Source organism: Crinia signifera, chromosome 1 (assembly GCF_055691185.1).
Source record: "Crinia signifera chromosome 1, ASM5569118v1, whole genome shotgun sequence".
Lineage (NCBI taxonomy): Eukaryota > Metazoa > Chordata > Amphibia > Anura > Myobatrachidae > Crinia > Crinia signifera.
Genome location: NC_139217.1, coordinates 3,205,344 through 3,231,854, shown reverse-complemented (window position 1 = coordinate 3,231,854; position 26,511 = coordinate 3,205,344). Strand labels below are relative to the sequence as shown.

At 49.1% G+C, this 26,511-nt stretch overlaps 1 protein-coding gene across 5 annotated transcripts in view; it reads right to left on the bottom strand.

Moving 5' to 3' along the window:
* LOC146054628 (disintegrin and metalloproteinase domain-containing protein 33-like) overlaps positions 1-26,511 on the bottom strand; it is a 184,012-nt gene that overhangs the window by 17,986 nt on the left and 139,515 nt on the right. For all 5 annotated transcript variants that reach the window (XR_014469059.1, XR_014469324.1, XM_083168198.1 and 2 more), the window contains 7 exons: positions 24,257-24,399; positions 20,988-21,165; positions 20,367-20,456; positions 12,091-12,286; positions 5,163-5,271; positions 4,804-5,008; positions 2,043-2,120 (listed from right to left, as the gene is read on the bottom strand). Coding sequence is in view for 3 of the 5 variants with exons in the window: in XM_083168198.1 (XP_083024324.1) it covers positions 2,043-2,120; positions 4,804-5,008; positions 5,163-5,271; positions 12,091-12,286; positions 20,367-20,456; positions 20,988-21,165; positions 24,257-24,399 (999 nt within the window). In the remaining 2 variants the exon portion in view is untranslated. The remainder of the gene's footprint in view (positions 1-2,042; positions 2,121-4,803; positions 5,009-5,162; positions 5,272-12,090; positions 12,287-20,366; positions 20,457-20,987; positions 21,166-24,256; positions 24,400-26,511) is intronic.

Below are 26,511 nucleotides of genomic sequence, written 5' to 3'. Positions count from 1 at the left end.
TGCCTAGACCTGCCTAGTGGTGGTGCCGGCCCTGGCCGGGAAGGCTCCTGTATTCCCAGCAGCAGCAGAAGGCTGGATCCACTGAGAATCTGGGAATGATCCCGTATTCCCAGCAGCAGAAGGCTGGATCCACTGAGAAGCCGGGAAGGCTCCCGTATTCCCAGCAGCAGCAGAAGGCTGGAACCAGTGAGAAGCCGGGAAGGCTCCCGTATTCCCAGCAGCAGCAACAGCAGAAGGCTGGATTCAGTGAGAAGCCGGGAAGACTCTCTTATTCCCAGAAGCAGCAGAAGGCTGGATCCAGTGAGAAGCCGGGAAGGCTCCCGTATTCCCAGCAGCAGAAGGCTGGATCCAGTGAGAAGCCGGGAAGGCTCCCGTATTCCCAGCAGCAGCAGAAGGCTGGATCCAGTGAGATGCCGGGAAGGTTCTGTTCTGCCACTTGGCAGTATGAATGCACCTGGGAGTGCACAAACTAGATACCCTGGAGAGGACCACGGACAGAGACACAGGGGCAGTGCTAGGCCGACTCACAGAGACATAGGAACAGTGCAAACATCAGTAGTAAACAAGTACTAACACTAAAACAGACTGGGAGCATACACACAATACACAGAGAGGATACTGGGGGAACTCACAGGCACAGGTAGGGGCTGGGAGGATGAGAGCCCAACGGATAGAGCATCTCCCAGTATCAGAGAATAAGTATCTCTCCGGTAACAGGAGAGATACCTATAGTGGAGCTTGGTGTAATGCTTCGACACGTGAATGTACTTGTTGCTATAGGCAACCTCAGTCCCAACAGGGTACTACAGAGGGAGGCCTATAGATTCCTAGGTCAGAGATGAAGAAGACCATAGGAAAATATCCTAAACCCGTACCCCTCACTTGCAGTACACGGGTTCGGCTAGCTGCCACCAAGCAGACACCCGTGGGCTCTGCACTGAGGGAAAGGGTAAGATATCAGGACCTGAGCTCACCTGCAGCACACAGGTTCAGCTAGCTGCCACCAAGCTGACACCCGTGGGCTCTGCACTGAGGGAAAGGGTAAGATATCAGGACCTGAGCTCACCTGCAGCACACAGGTTCAGCTAGCTGCCACCAAGCTGACACCCGTGGGCTCTGCACTGAGGGAAAGGGTAAGATATCAGGACCTGAGCTCACCTGCAGCACACAGGTTCAGCTAGCTGCCACCAAGCTGACACCAGTGAGTGCTGCACAGTGAGAGAGGTAACACAGGAAATGAGGGAGTATAACAGCAACCTAGCTGGATCCACAAGGTGGTACAGGGACCCAGCAGTTACAGTCACAGCGCCTGATTACGGCTAGGTCTGGATCAAAGCAAACTCCAAGACCTATATTACTGTAATCAACATACAATACAATTGCTAGAAACTAACTAGGCACAGGACAAGGCTGACTGGCTATCTGACTAGGATTCTGCAGCACCTGCGTAGCCTGAGAGGAAGGTTTATATAGCAGGTGCTGCCACGCCCCACTCAGACATAACAGACTGTGAGCACAAAACCAGTGCCGGATTCCCTGCTGTGAACAGACTGCCTGTCACCAGTGCAACAGCAAAAACCCGAACCGGAGTGTCAGCTGCGCTCAGGTTACTTTGCTAACAGGCTCCTGTATTCCCAGCAGCAGAAGGCTGGATCCAGTGAGAAGCCAGGATGGCTCCTGTATTCCCAGCAGCAGCAGAAGGCTGGATCCAGTGAGAAGCCGGGAAGGATCCCGTATTCCCAGCAGCAGCAGAAGGCTGGAACCAATGGGAAGCCGGGAAGGCTCCTGAATTCCCAGCAGTTGCAGAAGGCTGAATCCAGTGAGATGCTGGGAAGGATCCCGTATTCCCAGCAGCAGCAGAAGGCTGGATGGGGAATTCTGTCCATCGTACATAGAAGATGATGCCTGTGAGATATTAGACCTGGAGGTCAGCTTTGGGTGGACAATGCAGGGCTGCTGGTGACCACTGTAGGTTAGATCACTTTGCATTACTGTTTATTGATTTATTCATTATAAAATGTCTCCCTGCCAATGTAACTTACCCCGTGCCCATGGCATTTGGCTATGCAGGGTTCCAGCTCAAAGAAGGAGGCATTCTGGCACTGGCGATCCTTACACACCTGCAATCAGACAGGGAGAACAGTGAGACTGGGCCTGCTGCAATCATACAGGGAGAACAGTGAGTCTGGGCCTGCTGCAATCAGACAGGGAGAACAGTGAGTCTGGGCCTGCTGCAATCAGACAGGGAGAACAGTGAGACTGGGCCTGCTGCAATCAGACAGGGAGAGCAGTGAGACTGGGCCTGCTGCAATCAGACAGGGAGAGCAGTGAGACTGGGCTTTCTTGGTCTATTCAACCAGTGACTCATCACGCGTTCTGCATTCTTGGTTCTCACCACCAGTGATACAACAAGGTGTTCACCAGCCATCCACCATACAACCAGTGACTCACCATGTATCCTCCATTCATAGAGAATAAACCAGATTCTCAATTTTCTCCATTTATGTTCTAAAACCAGTGACTCACCATTTGTTCTCCATTCATGGTCCATACAACCTGTGACTCGCCTTGTATGCTCCATTCTTCCCTCATAAAACCAGCAATTCTCCATGTAGTCTACTTTATTGGACCATACAACCACTGACTCCCCATGTATTCTCCATTCTTAATCTATATATACCAGTGACTAACCATGCATTCTGCATTCTTGGTCTAGTCAACCAGTGACTCACCATGCATTCTGAATTCTTGGTCTATTCAATCAGTGACTCACCATGCATTCTGCATCCTTGGTCTAGTCAACCAGTGACTCACCATGCATTCTGCATTCTTGGACCATACAACCACTGACTCACCTTGAATCAACCATTCTTCCATCATAAAGCCATCTGTGTAATCTACTTTATTGGACCATACAACCAATGACTCCCCATGTATTCTCCATTCTAGGTTCTCACAACCAGTGACTCAGCAGGTGTTCACCATACATCCCCCATATAACCAGTGACTCACCAGATGTTCACCATTCATCCCGGATATAACCAGGGAATCACCACATTTTCTCCACTCGTGGTCCATACAACCAGTGACTCACATTGTATCCTCCATTCTTCAATCATAAAAACAGCAATTATCCATGTACTCTACTTTATTGGACCATACAACCACTGACTCCCCATGTATTCTCCATTCTTGGTCTATATATACCAGTAACTCGCCATGCATTCTCCATTCATATAAACCAGATTTTCAAAATTTTTGTTCTAAAATCAGTTACTCACCATTCATTCTTCATTTTTGGACCATATAACCACTAACTCACCTTGTATCCTCCATTCTTCCATCATAAAACCAGCAGTTCTCGGTGTAATCTCCTTTCTTGGACCATACAACCAATGACTCCCAGGTATTCTCCATTATTGGTCTATACAATCAGTCATTCACCAGGTAATCTCCATTAATGGTCCATACAACAAGTGACCCACTATGCAATCTCCATTCATGGTCAATAGAATCAATGACTCACCATGTATTACATTCACCATGTATTACATTCTTGGTTCTCACAACCAGTGACTCACCAGGTGTTCACCATTCATCCCCCATATAATCGGACTCACCACATTTTCTCAATTCATGGTCCATACAACCAGTAACTCACCATGCATTCTGCATTCTTGGTCTATACATACCAGTAACTCACCATGCATTCTTGGTCTATACATACCAGTAACTCACCATGCATTCTGCATTCTTGGACCATACAACCACTGACTCCCCATGTATTCTCCATTCTTGGTCTATACATACCAGTAACTCACCATGCATTCTGCATTCTTGGTCTATACATACCACTGACTCCCCATGTATTCTCCATTCTTGGTCTATACATACCAGTAACTCACCATGCATTCTGCATTCTTGGTCTATACATACCAGTGACTCACCATGCATTCTGCATTCTTGGTCTATACATACCAGTAACTCACCATGCATTCTTGGTCTATACATACCAGTAACTCACCATGCATTCTGCATTCTTGGTCTATACATACCACTGACTCCCCATGTATTCTCCATTCTTGGTCTATACATACCAGTAACTCACCATGCATTCTGCATTCTTGGACAATACAACCACTGACTCCCCATGTATTTTCCATTCCAGGTCTATACATACCAGTAACTCACCATGCATTCTGCATTCTTGGACCATACAACCACTGACTCCCCATGTATTCTCCATTCTTGGTCTATACATACCAGTAACTCACCATGCATTCTGCATTCTTGGTCTATACATACCACTGACTCCCCATGTATTCTCCATTCTTGGTCTATACATACCAGTAACTCACCATGCATTCTGCATTCTTGGTCTATACATACCAGTGACTCACCATGCATTCTGCATTCTTGGTCTATACATACCAGTAACTCCCCATGCATTCTGCATTCTTGGGCCATACAACCACTGACTCCCCATGTGTTCTCCATTCCAGGTCTATACATACCAGTAACTCACCATGCATTCTTGGTCTATACATACCACTGACTCCCCATGTATTCTCCATTCTTGGTCTATACATACCAGTAACTCACCATGCATTCTGCATTCTTGGTCTATACATACCAGTAACTCACCATGCATTCTTGGTCTATACATACCAGTAACTCACCATGCATTCTGCATTCTTGGACCATACAACCACTGACTCCCCATTTATTCTCCATTCCAGGTCTATACATACCAGTAACTCCCCAGCTACCCTCCATTCTTGGTCTATGTAGCATTAGACGTACCATGCCATCGCCGCATTTGGTTCCCGTCATCACCAGGCCTGGGTCAGAGGAGTCTCCTTCTTCATCCTGCACAGAGTAGGAGTATGTTCCTCGGCACTTCACCTCATGCCCATTGAAGTTAACAGTAGTGTCCATGGAAACGGTGTTGTCGTGTTTGGGCTTCTCAGCACTGCTCTGACACTGGATTTTCCCACACAAAGCGTCTCTGTCAAAATGGAACAACGCCGACATAGGTAACAGGTTCATGTGTATTACACCGAGCAACCAGAGATATTGCCAATAATTACAGGTCTTCTCTTCCATGGTGTAACCTGTAACCCTAACGAGGAGACTGCCCAGTATAAGGGAGCGGTACTCACTTAGATCTGCACTTTACATGGTTTCCTTGTCCGTCCTTCCCACAGTTTCCATATTGGTTTCCGGCCTTGTTCACATCTATGAAGCAGATGTCAGGTGCGGGCCAGGCTCCTGCCGAAGCATCCGGGAGAGAGGAAGGTCAGAGGTCAAAGGTCTACGGTGTATTTTTCCCATGTGTCGTCCTAGGACCTATTGCTTGTGTCAACTTTTTGATCATGTCGAACTAAAGTATGTCAACATTTTTCCATGTGTCGTCCTATGACCTATTGACTGACAACCTTGATAGTATTAACCCTATGACCCTATATACGGAGATACCTTATCACCATGCAGGTGCACTACGCCTTGGGGAGTGATAAAGTACCAACCAATCAGACACAGCCGTTATATTAGATCCCTCTCACTGCGTTATCTACCCACAGACAGCCCACACAGAGCAGTATTATCACCACGTGTCCTGTGTTAGATCCCCCTACAGATCCCGTCAGGTGCATTACCTGGGCCCCACAGACAGCCCACACAGAGCAGTGTTATCACCACGTGTCCTGTGTTAGATCCCCCTACAGATCCCGTCAGGTGCATTACCTGGGCCCCACAGACAGCCCACACAGAGCAGTATTATCACCACGTGTCCTGTGTTAGATCCCCCCCACAGATCCCGTCAGGTGCATTACCTGGGCCCCACAGACAGCCCACACAGAGCAGTATTATCACCACGTGTCCTGTGTTAGATCCCCCTACAGATCCCGTCAGGTGCATTACCTGGGCCCCACAGACAGCCCACACAGAGCAGTGTTATCACCACGTGTCCTGTGTTAGATCCCCCTACAGATCCCGTCAGGTGCATTACCTGGGCCCCACAGACAGCCCACACAGAGCAGTGTTATCACCACGTGTCCGGTGTTAGATCCCCCTACAGATCCCGTCAGGTGCATTACCTGGGCCCCACAGACAGCCCACACAGAGCAGTGTTATCACCACGTGTCCTGTGTTAGATCCCCCTACAGATCCCGTCAGGTGCATTACCTGGGCCCCACAGACAGCCCACACAGAGCAGTGTTATCACCACGTGTCCTGTGTTAGATCCCCCTACAGATCCCGTCAGGTGCATTACCTGGGCCCCACAGACAGCCCACACAGAGCAGTATTATCACCACGTGTCCTGTGTTAGATCCCCCTACAGATCCCGTCAGGTGCATTACCTGGGCCCCACAGACAGCCCATACAGAGCAGTGTTATCACCACGTGTCCTGTGTTAGATCCCCCTACAGATCCCGTCAGGTGCATTACCTGGGCCCCACAGACAGCCCACACAGAGCAGTGTTATCACCACGTGTCCTGTGTTAGATCCCCCTACAGATCCCGTCAGGTGCATTACCTGGGCCCCACAGACAGCCCACACAGAGCAGTGTTATCACCACGTGTCCTGTGTTAGATCCCCCCTACAGATCCCGTCAGGTGCATTACCTGGGCCCCACAGACAGCCCACACAGAGCAGTGTTATCACCACGTGTCCTGTGTTAGATCCCCCCTACAGATCCCATCAGGTGCATTACCTGGGCCCCACAGACAGCCCATACAGAGCAGTGTTATCACCACGTGTCCTGTGTTAGATCCCCCTACAGATCCCGTCAGGTGCATTACCTGGGCCCCACAGACAGCCCACACAGAGCAGTGTTATCACCACGTGTCCTGTGTTAGATCCCCCCTACAGATCCCATCAGGTGCATTACCTGGGCCCCACAGACAGCCCACACAGAGCAGTATTATCACCACGTGTCCTGTGTTAGATCCCCCTACAGATCCCGTCAGGTGCATTACCTGGGGCCCCACAGACAGCCCACACAGAGCAGTATTATCACCACGTGTCCTGTGTTAGATCCCCCTACAGATCCCGTCAGGTGCATTACCTGGGCCCCACAGACAGCCCCTACAGAGCAGTATTATCACCACGTGTCCTGTGTTAGATCCCCCCCTACAGATCCCGTCAGGTGCATTACCTGGGCCCCACAGACAGCCCACACAGAGCAGTATTATCACCACGTGTCCTGTGTTAGATCCCCCCTACAGATCCCGTCAGGTGCATTACCTGGGCCCCACAGACAGCCCACACAGAGCAGTATTATCACCACGTGTCCTGTGTTAGATCCCCCTACAGATCCCGTCAGGTGCATTACCTGGGCCCACAGGTGCACACACAGAGCAGTGTTATCACCACGTGTCCTGTGTTAGATCCCCCCTACAGATCCCATCAGGTGCATTACCTGGGCCCCACAGACAGCCCACACAGAGCAGTATTATCACCACGTGTCCTGTGTTAGATCCCCCCTACAGATCCCGTCAGGTGCATTACCTGGGCCCCACAGACAGCCCACACAGAGCAGTGTTATCACCCCGTGTCCTGTGTTAGATCCCCCCTACAGATCCCGTCAGGTGCATTACCTGGGCCCCACAGAGCAGTGTTATCACCCCGTGTCCTGTGTTAGATCCCCCCTACAGATCCCGTCAGGTGCATTACCTGGGCCCCACAGAGCAGTATTATCACCACGTGTCCTGTGTTAGATCCCCCCTACAGATCCCGTCAGGTGCATTACCTGGGCCCCACAGGTGCCCACACAGAGCAGTGTTATCACCCCGTGTCCTGTGTTAGATCCCCCCTACAGATCCCGTCAGGTGCATTACCTGGGCCCCACAGACAGCCCACACAGAGCAGTATTATCACCACGTGTCCTGTGTTAGATCCCCCTACAGATCCCGTCAGGTGCATTACCTGGGCCCCACAGACAGCCCACACAGAGCAGTGTTATCACCACGTGTCCTGTGTTAGATCCCCCTACAGATCCCGTCAGGTGCATTACCTGGGCCCCACAGACAGCCCACACAGAGCAGTATTATCACCACGTGTCCTGTGTTAGATCCCCCTACAGATCCCGTCAGGTGCATTACCTGGGCCCCACAGACAGCCCACACAGAGCAGTATTATCACCACGTGTCCTGTGTTAGATCCCCCCTACAGATCCCGTCAGGTGCATTACCTGGGCCCCACAGACAGCCCACACAGAGCAGTATTATCACCCCGTGTCCTGTGTTAGATCCCCCCTACAGATCCCGTCAGGTGCATTACCTGGGCCCCACAGGTGCACACACAGAGCAGTATTATCACCACGTGTCCTGTGTTAGATCCCCCCTACAGATCCCGTCAGGTGCATTACCTGGGCCCCACAGACAGCCCACACAGAGCAGTGTTATCACCACGTGTCCTGTGTTAGATCCCCCCTACAGATCCCGTCAGGTGCATTACCTGGGCCCCACAGACAGCCCACACAGAGCAGTGTTATCACCACGTGTCCTGTGTTAGATCCCCCTACAGATCCCGTCAGGTGCATTACCTGGGCCCCACAGACAGCCCACACAGAGCAGTGTTATCACCACGTGTCCTGTGTTAGATCCCCCCTACAGATCCCGTCAGGTGCATTACCTGGGCCCCACAGACAGCCCACACAGAGCAGTATTATCACCACGTGTCCTGTGTTAGATCCCCCCTACAGATCCCGTCAGGTGCATTACCTGGGCCCCACAGACAGCCCACACAGAGCAGTGTTATCACCCCGTGTCCTGTGTTAGATCCCCCTACAGATCCCGTCAGGTGCATTACCTGGGCCCCACAGACAGCCCACACAGAGCAGTGTTATCACCACGTGTCCTGTGTTAGATCCCCCCTACAGATCCCGTCAGGTGCATTACCTGGGCCCCACAGACAGCCCACACAGAGCAGTATTATCACCACGTGTCCTGTGTTAGATCCCCCTACAGATCCCGTCAGGTGCATTACCTGGGCCCCACAGACAGCCCACACAGAGCAGTGTTATCACCACGTGTCCTGTGTTAGATCCCCCCTACAGATCCCGTCAGGTGCATTACCTGGGCCCCACAGACAGCCCACACAGAGCAGTATTATCACCACGTGTCCTGTGTTAGATCCCCCCTACAGATCCCGTCAGGTGCATTACCTGGGCCCCACAGACAGCCCACACAGAGCAGTGTTATTATCACCACGTGTCCTGTGTTAGATCCCCCCTACAGATCCCGTCAGGTGCATTACCTGGGCCCCACAGACAGCCCACACAGAGCAGTGTTATTATCACCACGTGTCCTGTGTTAGATCCCCCCTACAGATCCCGTCAGGTGCATTACCTGGGCCCCACAGACAGCCCACACAGAGCAGTGTTATTATCACCACGTGTCCTGTGTTAGATCCCCCCTACAGATCCCGTCAGGTGCATTACCTGGGCCCCACAGACAGCCCACACAGAGCAGTATTATCACCACGTGTCCTGTGTTAGATCCCCCCTACAGATCCCGTCAGGTGCATTACCTGGGCCCCACAGACAGCCCACACAGAGCAGTATTATCACCACGTGTCCTGTGTTAGATCCCCCTACAGATCCCGTCAGGTGCATTACCTGGGCCCCACAGACAGCCCACACAGAGCAGTGTTATCACCACGTGTCCTGTGTTAGATCCCCCCTACAGATCCCGTCAGGTGCATTACCTGGGCCCCACAGACAGCCCACACAGAGCAGTATTATCACCACGTGTCCTGTGTTAGATCCCCCCTACAGATCCCATCAGGTGCATTACCTGGGCCCCACAGGTGCACACACAGAGCAGTATTATCACCACGTGTCCTGTGTTAGATCCCCCCTATAGATCCCGTCAGGTGCATTACCTGGGCCCCACAGACAGCCCACACAGAGCAGTATTATCACCACGTGTCCTGTGTTAGATCCCCCTACAGATCCCATCAGGTGCATTACCTGGGCCCCACAGGTGCACACACAGAGCAGTGTTATCACCCCGTGTCCTGTGTTAGATCCCCCCTACAGATCCCGTCAGGTGCATTACCTGGGCCCCACAGACAGCCCACACAGAGCAGTGTTATCACCACGTGTCCTGTGTTAGATCCCCCCTACAGATCCCGTCAGGTGCATTACCTGGGCCCCACAGACAGCCCACACAGAGCAGTATTATCACCACGTGTCCTGTGTTAGATCCCCCTACAGATCCCATCAGGTGCATTACCTGGGCCCCACAGGTGCACACACAGAGCAGTATTATCACCACGTGTCCTGTGTTAGATCCCCCCTACAGATCCCGTCAGGTGCATTACCTGGGCCCACACAGAGCAGTGTTATCACCACATGTCCTGTGTTAGATCCCCCCTACAGATCCCGTCAGGTGCATTACCTGGGCCCCACAGACAGCCCACACAGAGCAGTGTTATCACCACGTGTCCTGTGTTAGATCCCCCCTACAGATCCCGTCAGGTGCATTACCTGGGCCCCACAGACAGCCCACACAGAGCAGTATTATCACCACGTGTCCTGTGTTAGATCCCCCTACAGATCCCATCAGGTGCATTACCTGGGCCCCACAGGTGCACACACAGAGCAGTATTATCACCACGTGTCCTGTGTTAGATCCCCCCTACAGATCCCGTCAGGTGCATTACCTGGGCCCCACAGACAGCCCACACAGAGCAGTGTTATCACCACGTGTCCTGTGTTAGATCCCCCCTACAGATCCCGTCAGGTGCATTACCTGGGCCCCACAGACAGCCCATACAGAGCAGTGTTATCACCACGTGTCCTGTGTTAGATCCCCCTACAGATCCCGTCAGGTGCATTACCTGGGCCCCACAGACAGCCCACACAGAGCAGTGTTATCACCACGTGTCCTGTGTTAGATCCCCCCTACAGATCCCGTCAGGTGCATTACCTGGGCCCCACAGACAGCCCACACAGAGCAGTGTTATCACCACGTGTCCTGTGTTAGATCCCCCTACAGATCCCGTCAGGTGCATTACCTGGGCCCCACAGACAGCCCACACAGAGCAGTGTTATCACCACGTGTCCTGTGTTAGATCCCCCTACAGATCCCGTCAGGTGCATTACCTGGGCCCCACAGACAGCACACACAGAGCAGTGTTATCACCACGTGTCCTGTGTTAGATCCCCCCTACAGATCCCGTCAGGTGCATTACCTGGGCCCCACAGACAGCCCACACAGAGCAGTGTTATCACCACGTGTCCTGTGTTAGATCCCCCCTACAGATCCCGTCAGGTGCATTACCTGGGCCCCACAGACAGCCCACACAGAGCAGTGTTATCACCACGTGTCCTGTGTTAGATCCCCCTACAGATCCCGTCAGGTGCATTACCTGGGCCCCACAGACAGCACACACAGAGCAGTGTTATCACCACGTGTCCTGTGTTAGATCCCCCCTACAGATCCCGTCAGGTGCATTACCTGGGCCCCACAGACAGCCCACACAGAGCAGTGTTATTATCACCCCGTGTCCTGTGTTAGATCCCCCTACAGATCCCGTCAGGTGCATTACCTGGGCCCCACAGACAGCCCATACAGAGCAGTATTATCACCACGTGTCCTGTGTTAGATCCCCCCTACAGATCCCGTCAGGTGCATTACCTGGGCCCCACAGACAGCCCATACAGAGCAGTGTTATCACCACGTGTCCTGTGTTAGATCCCCCTACAGATCCCGTCAGGTGCATTACCTGGGCCCCACAGGTGCACACACAGAGCAGTATTATCACCACGTGTCCTGTGTTAGATCCCCCCTACAGATCCCGTCAGGTGCATTACCTGGGCCCCACAGACAGCCCATACAGAGCAGTATTATCACCACGTGTCCTGTGTTAGATCCCCCCTACAGATCCCGTCAGGTGCATTACCTGGGCCCCACAGACAGCCCATACAGAGCAGTGTTATCACCACGTGTCCTGTGTTAGATCCCCCTACAGATCCCGTCAGGTGCATTACCTGGGCCCCACAGGTGCACACACAGAGCAGTATTATCACCACGTGTCCTGTGTTAGATCCCCCCTACAGATCCCGTCAGGTGCATTACCTGGGCCCCACAGGTGCACACACTGCTGCTGATGTGTCAGACACATGCCATTCACACAGTACGCATTGCCATAGGCGCACAGAGAGCCGTCCAACATATAGACATTGGGGGGACAGAAGGGGTTGTCCCCACGGCAGAATTCCGGCAGGTCACATGCTCCCGACTTTTCCCGGCACTGAGTCCCAGCAGATTTTAGCTAGAGAAAAAAATAAATAAACATAAAAGCAACGTTATATTGTAATTTATACAACTCGTGCTGGACACGTTATTTACACCTAGGGGGACATTTACCAAAATGGATTCGTATAATAAAAGTGAAAAAAGTCGTATTCGTAGGCGTATTGTCGTGAATTTCTGGCGTATTCGTGAATTCGTAATTTAAGAAGTAAAAAAATCGTACTATCGTGGAAATTATCTTGGCGTGAACTTGTGATATTGAGGTCGTATTCGTATATCAAAATACGATTACGCATGTGTACGAAAAGTCTACACCATCGATAGAATACGACTGATTTTTGCATGGGCTAGGCGTGTTTTCCACATGTACTAAAAATTCGTATTCGTGAAGTTGTAAAATCGGATTCGTAAACAACTCCCATTCGTACAAAAATTCGTGAAATAAAATACACCCTCCTTGACAAGGTCTATTTTAAAGTGTATTTCACCGGCTTCAATGGAACACATGTGTTATCATTTGAAAAGCACATCACACACACACACACACACACACACACACACACACACACACACACACACACACAAACACACACAAATATCGACTATAGGACAAAAAAAAAACCTGATGGGACAAACTTTGAAAAGGACAAGACAAACAATAGCATTTCAGAACAATACACACTCAGAAATCACTTTGAACAAACTCACCAAAAATCACCAAACAACTCACCACTGCACCTCTCTCCTACACACTCCAAACTACACCCACAACAAGTTTTGGCGCCTCCACGACTTATATATGGTTGTGAGAGCCCTCCCCAGTGTAAAAGAGATACACCAATCACGCTTGTAGTTTCATTTTCGTAGTGAGCCATGTGGTTGAATATACGAAAATTCGTATTTCATTTCACGACAAATTCGTGAAATAACGGGCTTTTCAGACAAAAATCTCTACGACATTCGTATTTCACCTACGAATCTACGACACTACGAAAACATGCGTAAACCAACATACGAATGCCTACACCATCGGAAAATACGAATTTTAAAAATACGACTTTGTAGTAACTTACACTCCGGAACACGACTTTTTCAAGATCACTATCATTCGTACACATTCGTATTTCCTACGAATACAAATACGAATACGAATTTTTAGGGAATCCATTTTGGTAAATTTCCCCCCTAGTCACTAACGCCAACCACGTTATTCATCGCACCTAGTCACTAATGCCAACCACGTTATTCATTGCACCTAGTCACCAACGCCAACCACGTTATTCATTGCACCTAGTCACCAACGCCAACCACGTTATCCATTGCACCTAGTCACTAACGCCAACCACGTTATCCATTGCACCTAGTCACCAACGCCAACCACGTTATCCATTGCACCTAGTCACTAACGCCAACCACGTTATTCATTGCACCTAGTCACTAATGCCAACCACGTTATTCATTGCACCTAGTCACCAACGCCAACCACGTTATTCATTGCACCTAGTCACCAACGCCAACCACGTTATCCATTGCACCTAGTCACTAACGCCAACCACGTTATCCATTGCACCTAGTCACCAACGCCAACCACGTTATCCATTGCGAAACAAAGGGGAGGGGGGAGAGGGAGGGCCGAGGTGCACTGGGCTACTTTGACAGCAGATAGGAAGGCGTACTCCAATCAACACAATCAAAAAATATATAGTAATTAGTAAAGTTGTGGAGGTGCTCCCAGGGAGAAAGGTAAATGTCGACAAAAAGGGTAAGATATCCAAGGGAGGATATCTAAGAAGTCTCCCGGGTGGGGCACAGCCTTCTATAGATTTATAACTGTTAAGACTAAATTTTATTAGTTAAAACATGACCCTATAGTTGGGTCAGGGTGGACAAAAAGACAAAGACAGACAAACGAATAACACTTAGGCAATATATAAGAGAAAGTAGTGAAATATAATGGGTTCCTTAAATCTGATGTTCTCTATGTCTGTGGATAGGGAGAGGAAATAACCTCTAAATACAAGTAACGGCAAATAAATTCTCTAAATGATCCTATCATTAGGATCATTTAGAGAATTTATTTGCCGTTACTTGTATTTAGAGGTTATTTCCTCTCCCTATCCACAGACATAGAGAACATCAGATTTAAGGAACCCATTATATTTCACTACTTTCTCTTATATATTGCCTAAGTGTTATTCGTTTGTCTGTCTTTGTCTTTTTGTCCACCCTGACCCAACTATAGGGTCATGTTTTAACTAATAAAATTTAGTCTTAACAGTTATAAATCTATAGAAGGCTGTGCCCCACCCGGGAGACTTCTTAGATATCCTCCCTTGGATATCTTACCCTTTTTGTCGACGTTATCCATTGCACCTAGTCACCAACGCCAACCACGTTATTCATTGCACCTAGTCACTAACGCCAACCACGTTATTCATTGCACCTAGTCACCAACGCCAACCACGTTATTCATTGCACCTAGTCACCAACGCCAACCACGTTATCCATTGCACCTAGTCACTAATGCCAACCACGTTATTCATTGCACCTAGTCACCAACGCCAACCACGTTATTCATTGCACCTAGTCACCAACGCCAACCACGTTATCCATTGCACCTAGTCACTAACGCCAACCACGTTATCCATTGCACCTAGTCACCAACGCCAACCACGTTATCCATTGCACCTAGTCACCAACGCCAACCACGTTATCCATTGCACCTAGTCACTAACGCCAACCACGTTATCCATTGCACCTAGTCACCAACGCCAACCACGTTATTCATTGCACCTAGTCACTAACGCCAACCACGTTATTCATTGCACCTAGTCACTAACGCCAACCACGTTATTCATCGCACCTAGTCACTAACGCCAACCACGTTATTCATTGCACCTAGTCACCAACGCCAACCACGTTATTCATTGCACCTAGTCACCAACGCCAACCACGTTATCCATTGCACCTAGTCACTAACGCCAACCACGTTATTCATTGCACCTAGTCACTAACGCCAACCACGTTATTCATTGCACCTAGTCACTAACGCCAACCACGTTATTCATTGCACCTAGTCACTAACGCCAACCACGTTATTCATTGCACCTAGTCACTAACGCCAACCACGTTATTCATTGCACCTAGTCACTAACGCCAACCACGTTATTTATTGCACCTAGTCACTAACGCCAACCACGTTATTCATCGCACCTAGTCACTAACGCCAACCACGTTATTCATCGCACCTAGTCACTAACGCCAACCACGTTATTCATCGCACCTAGTCACTAACGCCAACCACGTTATTCATCGCACCAAGTCACTAACGCCAACCACGTTATACATTGCACCTAGTCACCAACGCCAACCACGTTATTCATCGCACCTAGTCACCAACGCCAACCACGTTATTCATCGCACCTAGTCACCAACGCCAACCACGTTATTCATCGCACCTAGTCACCAACGCCAACCACGTTATTCATTGCCCCTAGTCACCAACGCCAACCACGTTATTCATCGCACCTAGTCACCAACGCCAACCACATTATTCATTGCACCTAGTCACCAACGCCAACCACGTTATTCATTGCACCTAGTCACTAACGCCAACCACGTTATCCATTGCACCTAGTCACTAACGCCAACCACGTTATCCATTGCACCTAGTCACCAACGCCAACCACGTTATCCATTGCACCTAGTCACTAACGCCAACCACGTTATTCATTGCACCTAGTCACTAACACCAACCACGTTATTTATTGCACCTAGTCACTAACGCCAACCACGTTATTCATCGCACCTAGTCACTAACGCCAACCACGTTATTCATCGCACCTAGTCACTAACGCCAACCACGTTATTCATCGCACCTAGTCACTAACGCCAACCACGTTATTCATCGCACCAAGTCACTAACGCCAACCACGTTATACATTGCACCTAGTCACCAACGCCAACCACGTTATTCATCGCACCTAGTCACCAACGCCAACCACGTTATTCATCGCACCTAGTCACCAACGCCAACCACGTTATTCATCGCACCTAGTCACCAACGCCAACCACGTTATTCATTGCCCCTAGTCACCAACGCCAACCACGTTATTCATCGCACCTAGTCACCAACGCCAACCACGTTATTCATTGCACCTAGTCACAAACGCCAACCACGTTATTCATTGCACCTAGTCACTAACGCCAACCACGTTATACATTGCACCTAGTCACCAACGCCAACCACGTTATTCATTGCACCTAGTCACCAACGTCAACCACGTTATTCATCGCACCTAGTCACCAACGCCAACCACGTTATACATTGCACCTAGTCACCAACGCCAACCACATTATTCATCGCACCTAGTCACTAATGCCAACCATGCTATTCATTGCACCTAGTCACTAACGCCAACCACGTTATACATTGCACCTAGTCACCAACGCCAACCACGTTATACATTGCACCTAGTCACCAACGCCAACCACGTTATTCATCGCACCAAGGGCCTTATTCTAGTTCCCTCTTAGAGACAAATTCCTTCTCAAATGGACAAAACCATGTGCACTGCAGGTGGGGCATATGTAACATGTGCAGATAGAATTAGATTTGGGTAGGGTTTTTCTTCAAAGTGAGATCTATATTGCAGTGTAGAAATAAAGCAGTCAGTTAGTATCCCTGCACCGAAACAAAATAACTCACCCAAATCTAATTCTATGTGCTCCTGTTACATCTGTCCCCCTGCAGTGCACACGGTTTTTTCCATCTGAGAAGGAATTTGCCTCTACGAGTAAACTAGAATAAGGCACCTAGTCACCAACGCCAACCACGTTATTCATCGCACCTAGTCACCAACGCCAACCACGTTATTCATCGCACCTAGTCACTAATGCAAACCACGGTATTCATCGCACCTAGTCACCAACGCCAACCACGTTATTCATCGCCCCTAGTCACTAATGCAAACCACGTTATTCATCGCACCTCGTCACTAACGCCAACCACGTTATTCATCGCACCTAGTCACTAACGCCAACCACGTTATTCATCGCACCAAGTCACTAACGCCAACCACGTTATACATTGCACCTAGTCACCAACGCCAACCACGTTATTCATCGCACCTAGTCACCAACGCCAACCACGTTATTCATCGCACCTAGTCACCAGCGCCAACCACGTTATTCATCGCACCTAGTCACCAACGCCAACCGCGTTATTCATTGCACCTAGTCACCAACGCCAACCACGTTATTCATCGCCCCTAGTCACTAATGCAAACCACGTTATTCATCGCACCTCGTCACTAACGCCAACCACGTTATTCATCGCACCTAGTCACTAACGCCAACCACGTTATTCATCGCACCAAGTCACTAACGCCAACCACGTTATACATTGCACCTAGTCACCAACGCCAACCACGTTATTCATCGCACCTAGTCACCAACGCCAACCACGTTATTCATCGCACCTAGTCACCAGCGCCAACCACGTTATTCATCGCACCTAGTCACCAACGCCAACCACGTTATTCATTGCCCCTAGTCACCAACGCCAACCACGTTATTCATCGCACCTAGTCACCAACGCCAACCACGTTATTCATTGCACCTAGTCACCAACGCCAACCACGTTATTCATTGCACCTAGTCACTAACGCCAACCACGTTATACATTGCACCTAGTCACCAACGCCAACCACGTTATTCATTGCACCTAGTCACCAACGTCAACCACGTTATTCATCGCACCTAGTCACCAACGCCAACCACGTTATACATTGCACCTAGTCACCAACGCCAACCACATTATTCATCGCACCTAGTCACTAATGCCAACCATGCTATTCATTGCACCTAGTCACTAACGCCAACCACGTTACTCATTGCACCTAGTCACCAACGCCAACCACGTTACTCATTGCACCTAGTCACCAACGCCAACCACGTTATTCATCGCACCTAGTCACCAATGCCAACCGCGTTATTCATCACACCTAGTCACCAACGCCAACCACGTTACTCATTGCACCTAGTCACCAACGCCAACCACGTTATTCATCGCACCTAGTCACCAACGCCAACCACGTTATTCATCGCACCTAGTCACCAACGCCAACCACGTTATTCATCGCCCCTAGTCACTAATGCCAATCACGGTATTCATCGCACCTAGTCACCAACGCCAACCACGTTATTCATCGCACCTAGTCACCAACGTCAACCACGATATTCATCGCACCTAGTCACTAACGCCAACCACGTTATTCATCGCACCTAGTCACCAACGCCAACCACGTTATTCATCGCACCTAGTCACCAACATCAACTACGTCATCCATCGCACTTAGTCACTAACACCAACCACGTTATTCATCGCACCTAGTCACCAACGCCAACCACGTTATTCATCGCACCTAGTCACCAACTCCAACCACGTTATTCATCGCACCTAGTCACCAACTCCAACCACGTTATTCATTGCACCTAGTCACTAACGCCAACCACGTTATTCATCGCACTAGTCACTAACGCCAACCACGTTATTCATCGCACCTAGTCACTAACGCCAACCACGTTATCCATCGCACCTAGTCACTAACGTCAACCACGTTATTCATTGCACCTAGTCACTAACGCCAACCACGATATTCATCGCACCTAGTCACCAACGCCAACCACGTTATTCATCGCACCTAGTCACCAACGCCAACCACGTTATCCATCGCACTTAGTCACCAACGTCAACCACGTTATTCATCGCACCTAGTCACTAACGCCAACCACGTTATTCATCGCACCTAGTCACCAACGCCAACCACGTTATTCATCGCACCTAGTCACCAACGCCAACCACGTTATCCATTGCACCTAGTCACCAACGCCAACCACGTTATTTATCGCACCTAGTCACCAACGCCAACCACGTTATCCATCGCACTTAGTCACCAACGTCAACCACGTTATTCATCGCACCTAGTCACTAACGCCAACCACGTTATTCATTGCACCTAGTCACTAACGCCAACCACGTTATTCATCGCACCTAGTCACTAACGCCAACCACATTATTCATTGCACCTAGTCACTAACGCCAACCACGTTATTCATTGCACCTAGTCACTAACGCCAACCACGTTATTCATTGCACCTAGTCACTAACGCCAACCACATTATTCATTGCACCTAGTCACTAACGCCAACCGCGTTATTCATCGCACCTAGTCACCAACGCCAACCACGTTATTCATTGCACCTAGTCACTAACGCCAACCACGTTATTCATTGCACCTAGTCACTAACGCCAACCACGTTATTCATTGCACCTAGTCACTAACACCAACCACGTTATTCATTATATAAGGAATTCATTCCTTATAAGGAATAACGTGGTTGGTATTAGTGACTAGCTATAAGGAATAACGTGGTTGTGTTAGTGACTAGCTATAACTATTCCCTAATGCCAACCACGTTATTCCTCATAGCTAGTCACTAACACCAACCACGTTATTCCTTATAGCTAGTCACTAATACCAACCACGTTATTCATTATAGCTAGTCACTAACACTAACCACGTTATTCCTTATAGCTAGTCACTAATACCAACCACGTTATTCCTTATAGCTAGTCACAAACACCAACCACGTTATTCCTTATAGCTAGTCACTAATACCAACCACGTTATTCCTTATAGCTAGTCACTAATACCAACCACGTTATTCCTCATAGCTAGTCACTAATACCAACCACGTTATTCCTTTTAACTAGTCATGAACGCCAACCATGTTACTCATTGCACCTAGTCACTAAAGCCAACCACGTTATTCCTTATAACTAGTCCCTAATGCCAACCACGTTATTCCTTATAGCTAGTCACTAATACCAACCACGTTATTCCTTATAACTAGTCACTAACACCAACCACGTTATTCGTTGAAACTAGTCACCAAATCCGACCACGTTATTAATTGTAGCAAGTCACTAACACCGCCCACGTTATTAATTGTAGCTAGTTTAGCGCTGATCCCCCTCCCTCCCCCGTACATGTGAGTATGGGGATGTGTGGTAGGTTTCCGAGATTGGTTCTTACCTTACAGCTCTGGCAACAGTCCCCATGTGCGCACTGGGCACCCTCCCTTAAGGTGCAGTCTTTGGCATTGCAGCAAGGGTTGGTGCACTCCTGCAGAAGATAAGATTGTGGCCATGTGAAGGTCACACCCATAGACACAATGGCCCTTATTCTGGTTCTCGCAAAGGCAAATTCCTTCTCAAATGGACAAAACTATGCGCACTGCAGGTGGGGCAGATGTAACATGTGCAGAGAGAATTAGATTTGGGGCGGGGTTTTACTTCAAACTGATATCTTTAGTGCAGTGTGAAAAAAAACAGTCAGTATTTACCCTGCACAGAAACAAAATAACACCGAAATCTAAATCTGTCTGCACATGTTACATCTGCACCCCCCCCTCCCCTGCTGTGCACATGGTATAAGCCATTTGAGAAGGAATTTGCCTTTGCGAGTGAACCAGAATAAGGGCCAATGAGTAGACCGGATCAGTGCTGGCTCCAGGGGAGGGGCTGCAGCAGAGTTCAAAATTCAACTAGGGGAGCCACATCAACCGCCAGTGTGTCAGTTTGAGATGGAAGTTGGTGGCAGTGGGTGTGGCTCCTCCATTTGCAGTTATCCATGGGATGTCTCGCTGACACTCACCTCTGGCTCTCCACAGTCACACTGCTCTCCCTCCTCCAGGAACCCATTGCCACACTTCTTCCCCATCACCAGGTCCTCTGTGTTGGGCATGTTGAAGAGACACATGCCTCCCCCCTTCTGGAAGTAGCCCCGCAGCTGCTGCTGGCTGCATGAGCTGAACTTGCGGGGGAACGGGTATCTGTAAGAGTGGAACATGGCGGCACATTATCATTTCCATAGACCCCGGGAGTCACTCACTTATATACCACACAACTCCAACATTCACTCACTTTGTGCTGACACACTTCACACTTAGTCACTCCATCCATGCTCACTCACTATAGCACCCTCACTCCAATGCAGAGTAACACACTGCTCACCACTACATGCTCTGTTATCTGTGCTCACTCACTCCAGTGCTGACTAACACCAAGCATACCACTCCATGCTCACTCACTCCAGTGCTGACTAACACCAAACATACCACTTCACGCTCACTCACTCCAGTGCTAACTAACACCATGCTCACTCATTCCAAGTGCTGAGTAACACCATGCACACCACTCCATGCTCGCTCACTCCAGTGCTGACTAACACCACGCACACCACTCCGTGCTAACTCACTCCAGTGCTGACTAACACCACTCCATGCTCGCTCACTCCAGTGCTGACTAACACCACGCACACCACTCCATGCTCACTCACTACAGTGCCAACACCAAGCACACCACTCCATGCTCACTCACTCCAGTGCTGAGTAACACCATGCACACTCACTCCAGTGCGGACTAACACCACTCAATGCTCTCTCACTCCAGTGCTGAGTAACACCACTCCATGCTCGCTCACTCCAGTGCTGAGTAACACCACTCCATGCTCGCTCACTCCAGTGCTGAGTAACACCAAACACACCACTCCATCCTCACTCACTCACAGTGCTGAGTAACACCAAGCACACCACTCCAGTGCTGACTAACCCCATGCACACTCACTCCAGTGCGGACTAACACCAAGCACACCACTCCATGCTCACTCACTACAGTGCCAACACCAAGCACACCACTCCATGCTCACTCACTCCCAGTGCTGAGTAACACCACACACACCACGCCATGCTCACTCACTACAGTGCCAACACCATGCACACCAATCCATGCTCACTCACTCCCAGTACTGAGTAACACCATGCACACCACTCCATGCTCACTCACTGCAGGGCTGAGTAAAACCAAGCACACCACTCCATGCTCACTCCAGTGCTGAATAACACCACTCCATGCTCACTCACTCCCAGTGCTGAGTAACACCACGCACATCACTCCATGCTAACTCACTCCCAGTGCTGACTAACACCATGCACACCACTCCATGCTCATTCACTCTAGTGCTGAGTAACACCATGCACACCACTCCATGCTCACTCACTCCAGTGCTGAGTAACACCACTCCATGCTCACTCACTCCAGTGCTGAGTAACACCACGCACACCACTCTATGCTCACTCACACCATGCACACCACTCCATGCTCACTCACTCCAGTGCTGAGTAACACCAAGCACACCACGCCATGCTCACTCACTACAGTGCCAACACCAAGCACACCACTCCATGCTCACTCACTCCCAGTGCTGAGTAACACCACACACACCACGCCATGCTCACTCACTACAGTGCCAACACCATGCACACCAATCTATGCTCACTCCCAGTACTGAGTAACACCATGCACACCACTCCATGCTCACTCGCTGCAGGGCTGAGTAAAACCAAGCACACCACTCCATGCTCACTCACTCCAGTGCTGAGTAACACCACGCACACCACTCTATGCTCACTCCCAGTACTGAGTAACACCACACACACCACGCCATGCTCACTCACTACAGTGCCAACACCATGCACACCAATCTATGCTCACTCCCAGTGCTGAGTAACACCACGCACACCACTCCATGCTCACTCCAGTGCTGAATAACACCACTCCATGCTCACTCACTCCCAGTGCTGAGTAAGACCACACACATCACTCCATGCTAACTCACTCCCAGTACTGACTAACACCATGCACACCACTCCATGCTCACTCACTCCAGTGCTGACTAACACCATGCACACCACTCCATGCTCACTCACTCCAGTGCTGAGTAACACCATGCACACCACTCCATGCTCACTCACTCCAGTGCTGAGTAACACCAAACACACCACTCCATGCTCACTCACTCCCAGTGCTGAGTAACACCATGCACAACACTCCATGCTCACTCACTCCAGTGCTGAGTAACACCATGCACACCACTCCATGCTCACTCACTCCAGTGCTGAGTAACACCATGCACACCACTCCCAGTGCCAACACCAAGCACACCACTCCATGCTCACTCACTAGAGTGCTGAGTAACACCATGCACACCACTCCACGCTCACTCACTCCAGTGCTGAGTAACACCATGCACGCCACCCCATGCTCACTCACTCCAGTGCTGAGTAACACCATGCACGCCACCCCATGCTCACTCACTCTCAGTGCCAACACCAAGCACACCACTCTATGCTCACTCACTCCAGTGCTGAGTAACACCATGCACACCACTCTATGCTCACTCACTCCCAGTGCCAATACCATGCACACCACTCCGTGCTCACTCACTCCCAGTGCTGAGTAACACCATGCACACCACTTCATGCTCACTCACTCCAGTGCGGAGTAACACCCTGATAACCACTCCATGCTCACTCACTCCAGTGCTGACTAACACCACTCCACGCTCACTCACTCCAGTGCTGACTAACACCACTACATACTCACTCACTACAGTGCTGAGTAACATCCTGCTCACCACTCCATACTTACTCACTGTAGCACACTCACTCCAGTGCTGAGTAACACCCTGCTCAACACTACATGCTCTCTTATCTGTGCTCATGCTCCAGTGTTGATGAACACTACACTCACTGCAGACTCATGCCGTGCTAACACCATGCTCACCACAGCGCTGAGTAACACCCTGCTTACCACTCCATGCTCACTCACTCCAGTACTGAATAACACTACACTCACTCCAGTGCTAACTAATTCCATGCTCATCCTGCCATGATCCTTCACTCTGAGACTAACTCACTTCGGGGCTCACACCTCACTCCAGTGCTAACATAATGCACTCACTTTATACCCACTCACTCCAGTGCTGACTAACGCAACACTCAAATCACTCCATGCTCACTGCAGTGCTAGCACCACAATCACTCAATGCATGCTCACTCACTCCAGTGCAAACACCATGCTCACCCTGTGGCTGCCGCCATGATGCAGCCTCCTTCATCCTGAGTGGCCTCCACACAGCAGTGCTCCTTGTCATGGCTCATACCAAAGTTATGCCCGATCTCATGGGCCATGGTGGCAGCCGCTCCGATTGCCAGCTCTGAATGGTCCTGGGGAGACAGAGATCCAGCTGGTGATAACCGCACAGGGTACATGCACTCACAGGACGGGTCTCAAGAGTGACGTCACCCCCCCCCCCCCCCCAAACTGGTCCCACTGGCACAAGAAGCAACTACGTCTAATGGCCCGTGAGTACACTAGCGCACCCTGAGTGTCGGATGATAGCTAAAAATGTGCAGGCGCGAATTCCCCAGATCCGAGCCTGCACGAATGTAATCAATTCCAGCGGCGCTCAGAGCTTCCCGCCTGACTCTGATCCAGGCGCGAGGGCAAAACGTCATTGCCCGGCTCCGGATTCTCGCGAGATCCGGACCGCTATATAAATAGCGAGCGTCCGGCGCCATTTCTCACTCCTGAGTTAGGAGGGTTAGGGATAGGACGTGTGGGGCGACTGCCAGTGCCTGCTAGTGCCACTGTCTACTCTGCTGGTGGTGTGTGCTCTGCACTGACAGTGGCTGGCGGCCAGCCCAGTCAGTAGTAATACCTCTACCTGGGCACTTCAATCAGACATGTTGTAAAATGTATTAAACACTTGTATACCAGTCTGCTTGTGCATCTGCTGTATAATACCGCCCTGCTGGTGTATTTATTATTTTACAGCCTTATATAACTACTAAACATATTCTCTGCTGCTGCATCTACTGTACTGAGTCTGCCAAATAAATATTAATAAATTAACAGTGTACTTACTGGTGCATCTACTAAATAAATCTCTCTGGTGGTGCATATTAATTATACTGCTGTATATAATAGCTCTCTGCTGGTGCCTAATTAATTTACTGCCGTATATATCATATCTCTCTGCTGGTGCCTAATTAATTTACTGCCGCATACCTCCCAACTTCCGTCCGGAGGAAATAGGGACACTTGCGCGGCGGGGCGTATGCAAATGAGGGTGCGGCTTATGCTAATATCTCTCTGGTGGTGCATATTAATTATACTGCTGTATATATAATATCTCTCTGCTGGTGCATATTAATTATACTGCTGTATATAATATCTCTCTGCTGGTGCCTAATTAATTTACTGCCGTATATATAATATCTCTCTGGTGGGGCCTAATTAATTTACTGCTGTATATATCATATCTCTCTGGTGGTGCATATTAATTATACTGCTGTATATATAATATCTCTCTGGTGGGGCCTAATTAATTTACTGCCGTATATATAATATCTCTCTGGTGGGGCCTAATTAATTTACTGCCGTATATATCATATCTCTCTGGTGGGCCTAATTAATTTACTGCCATATATATATAATATCTTTTTGGTGGGTTTGTTGAGAGGGTTTTTTGATTCCGCATGGAGTGTCCTTTTGTACTTGTTTGCAGTAATTATACCCTCTATTTCTTTATCATTTATAATTTTACTTTTAATATTTGAATTTTTATATATTTTGAAAGAAAATTGTGTGACCCTTCTCTGGTACGATATCTGGTTACATAAAGAAAAAAGATAGAGTATTTTCGGGTGAACTCAGAGGGTGTTTCTGCAATAGGTCCAACTGATAGTTTTCATTTGCTTAAAAATGTAACCTTTATTTTTGTTAATTAAAAACGGAGGTGTGTTGATTCCACCTTCTTAATAAGATAATAGAATGTGCAAAAAAAGTCAAGAAATAGTGATTAAAAAGAAAAAGCTTGAATGTGGGTGCTCTAATGATGGTTTGCAAGTATTCTGTATATTAATGTTCTGTCATTAGTAGAGTTATTGAATTATACTATTCTGTTACTGTGAGCTAGTTGTTGGATATAGTTACAGCCTGGTTATATTGGTCGGCGGTCTCAAATGTATCCCCTCACTGTGACAGAATAAACTTTCAATTTTTATATGTTGCTGTTATATACAAGACTTAATATAGTTTGTTCAAACACATTGTATCCAAGTTCTAATTCTAATAACCTGGTCGCCTCCTTCCTTGCAGGGAAGTGAGTCTGGTGAATAAATAGAAGGGTATATATAACCTTTTTACTATCACACTGCAGGAAATTGAGGTTCTGCTGTGGCCTATGTTGGATTTAGCAGATTTTATGCTCCATTGCCTGCATGGGGAATTCTATGTGGAATTTTAGTAATGACTCCTATATTTTCTGTGTAGTT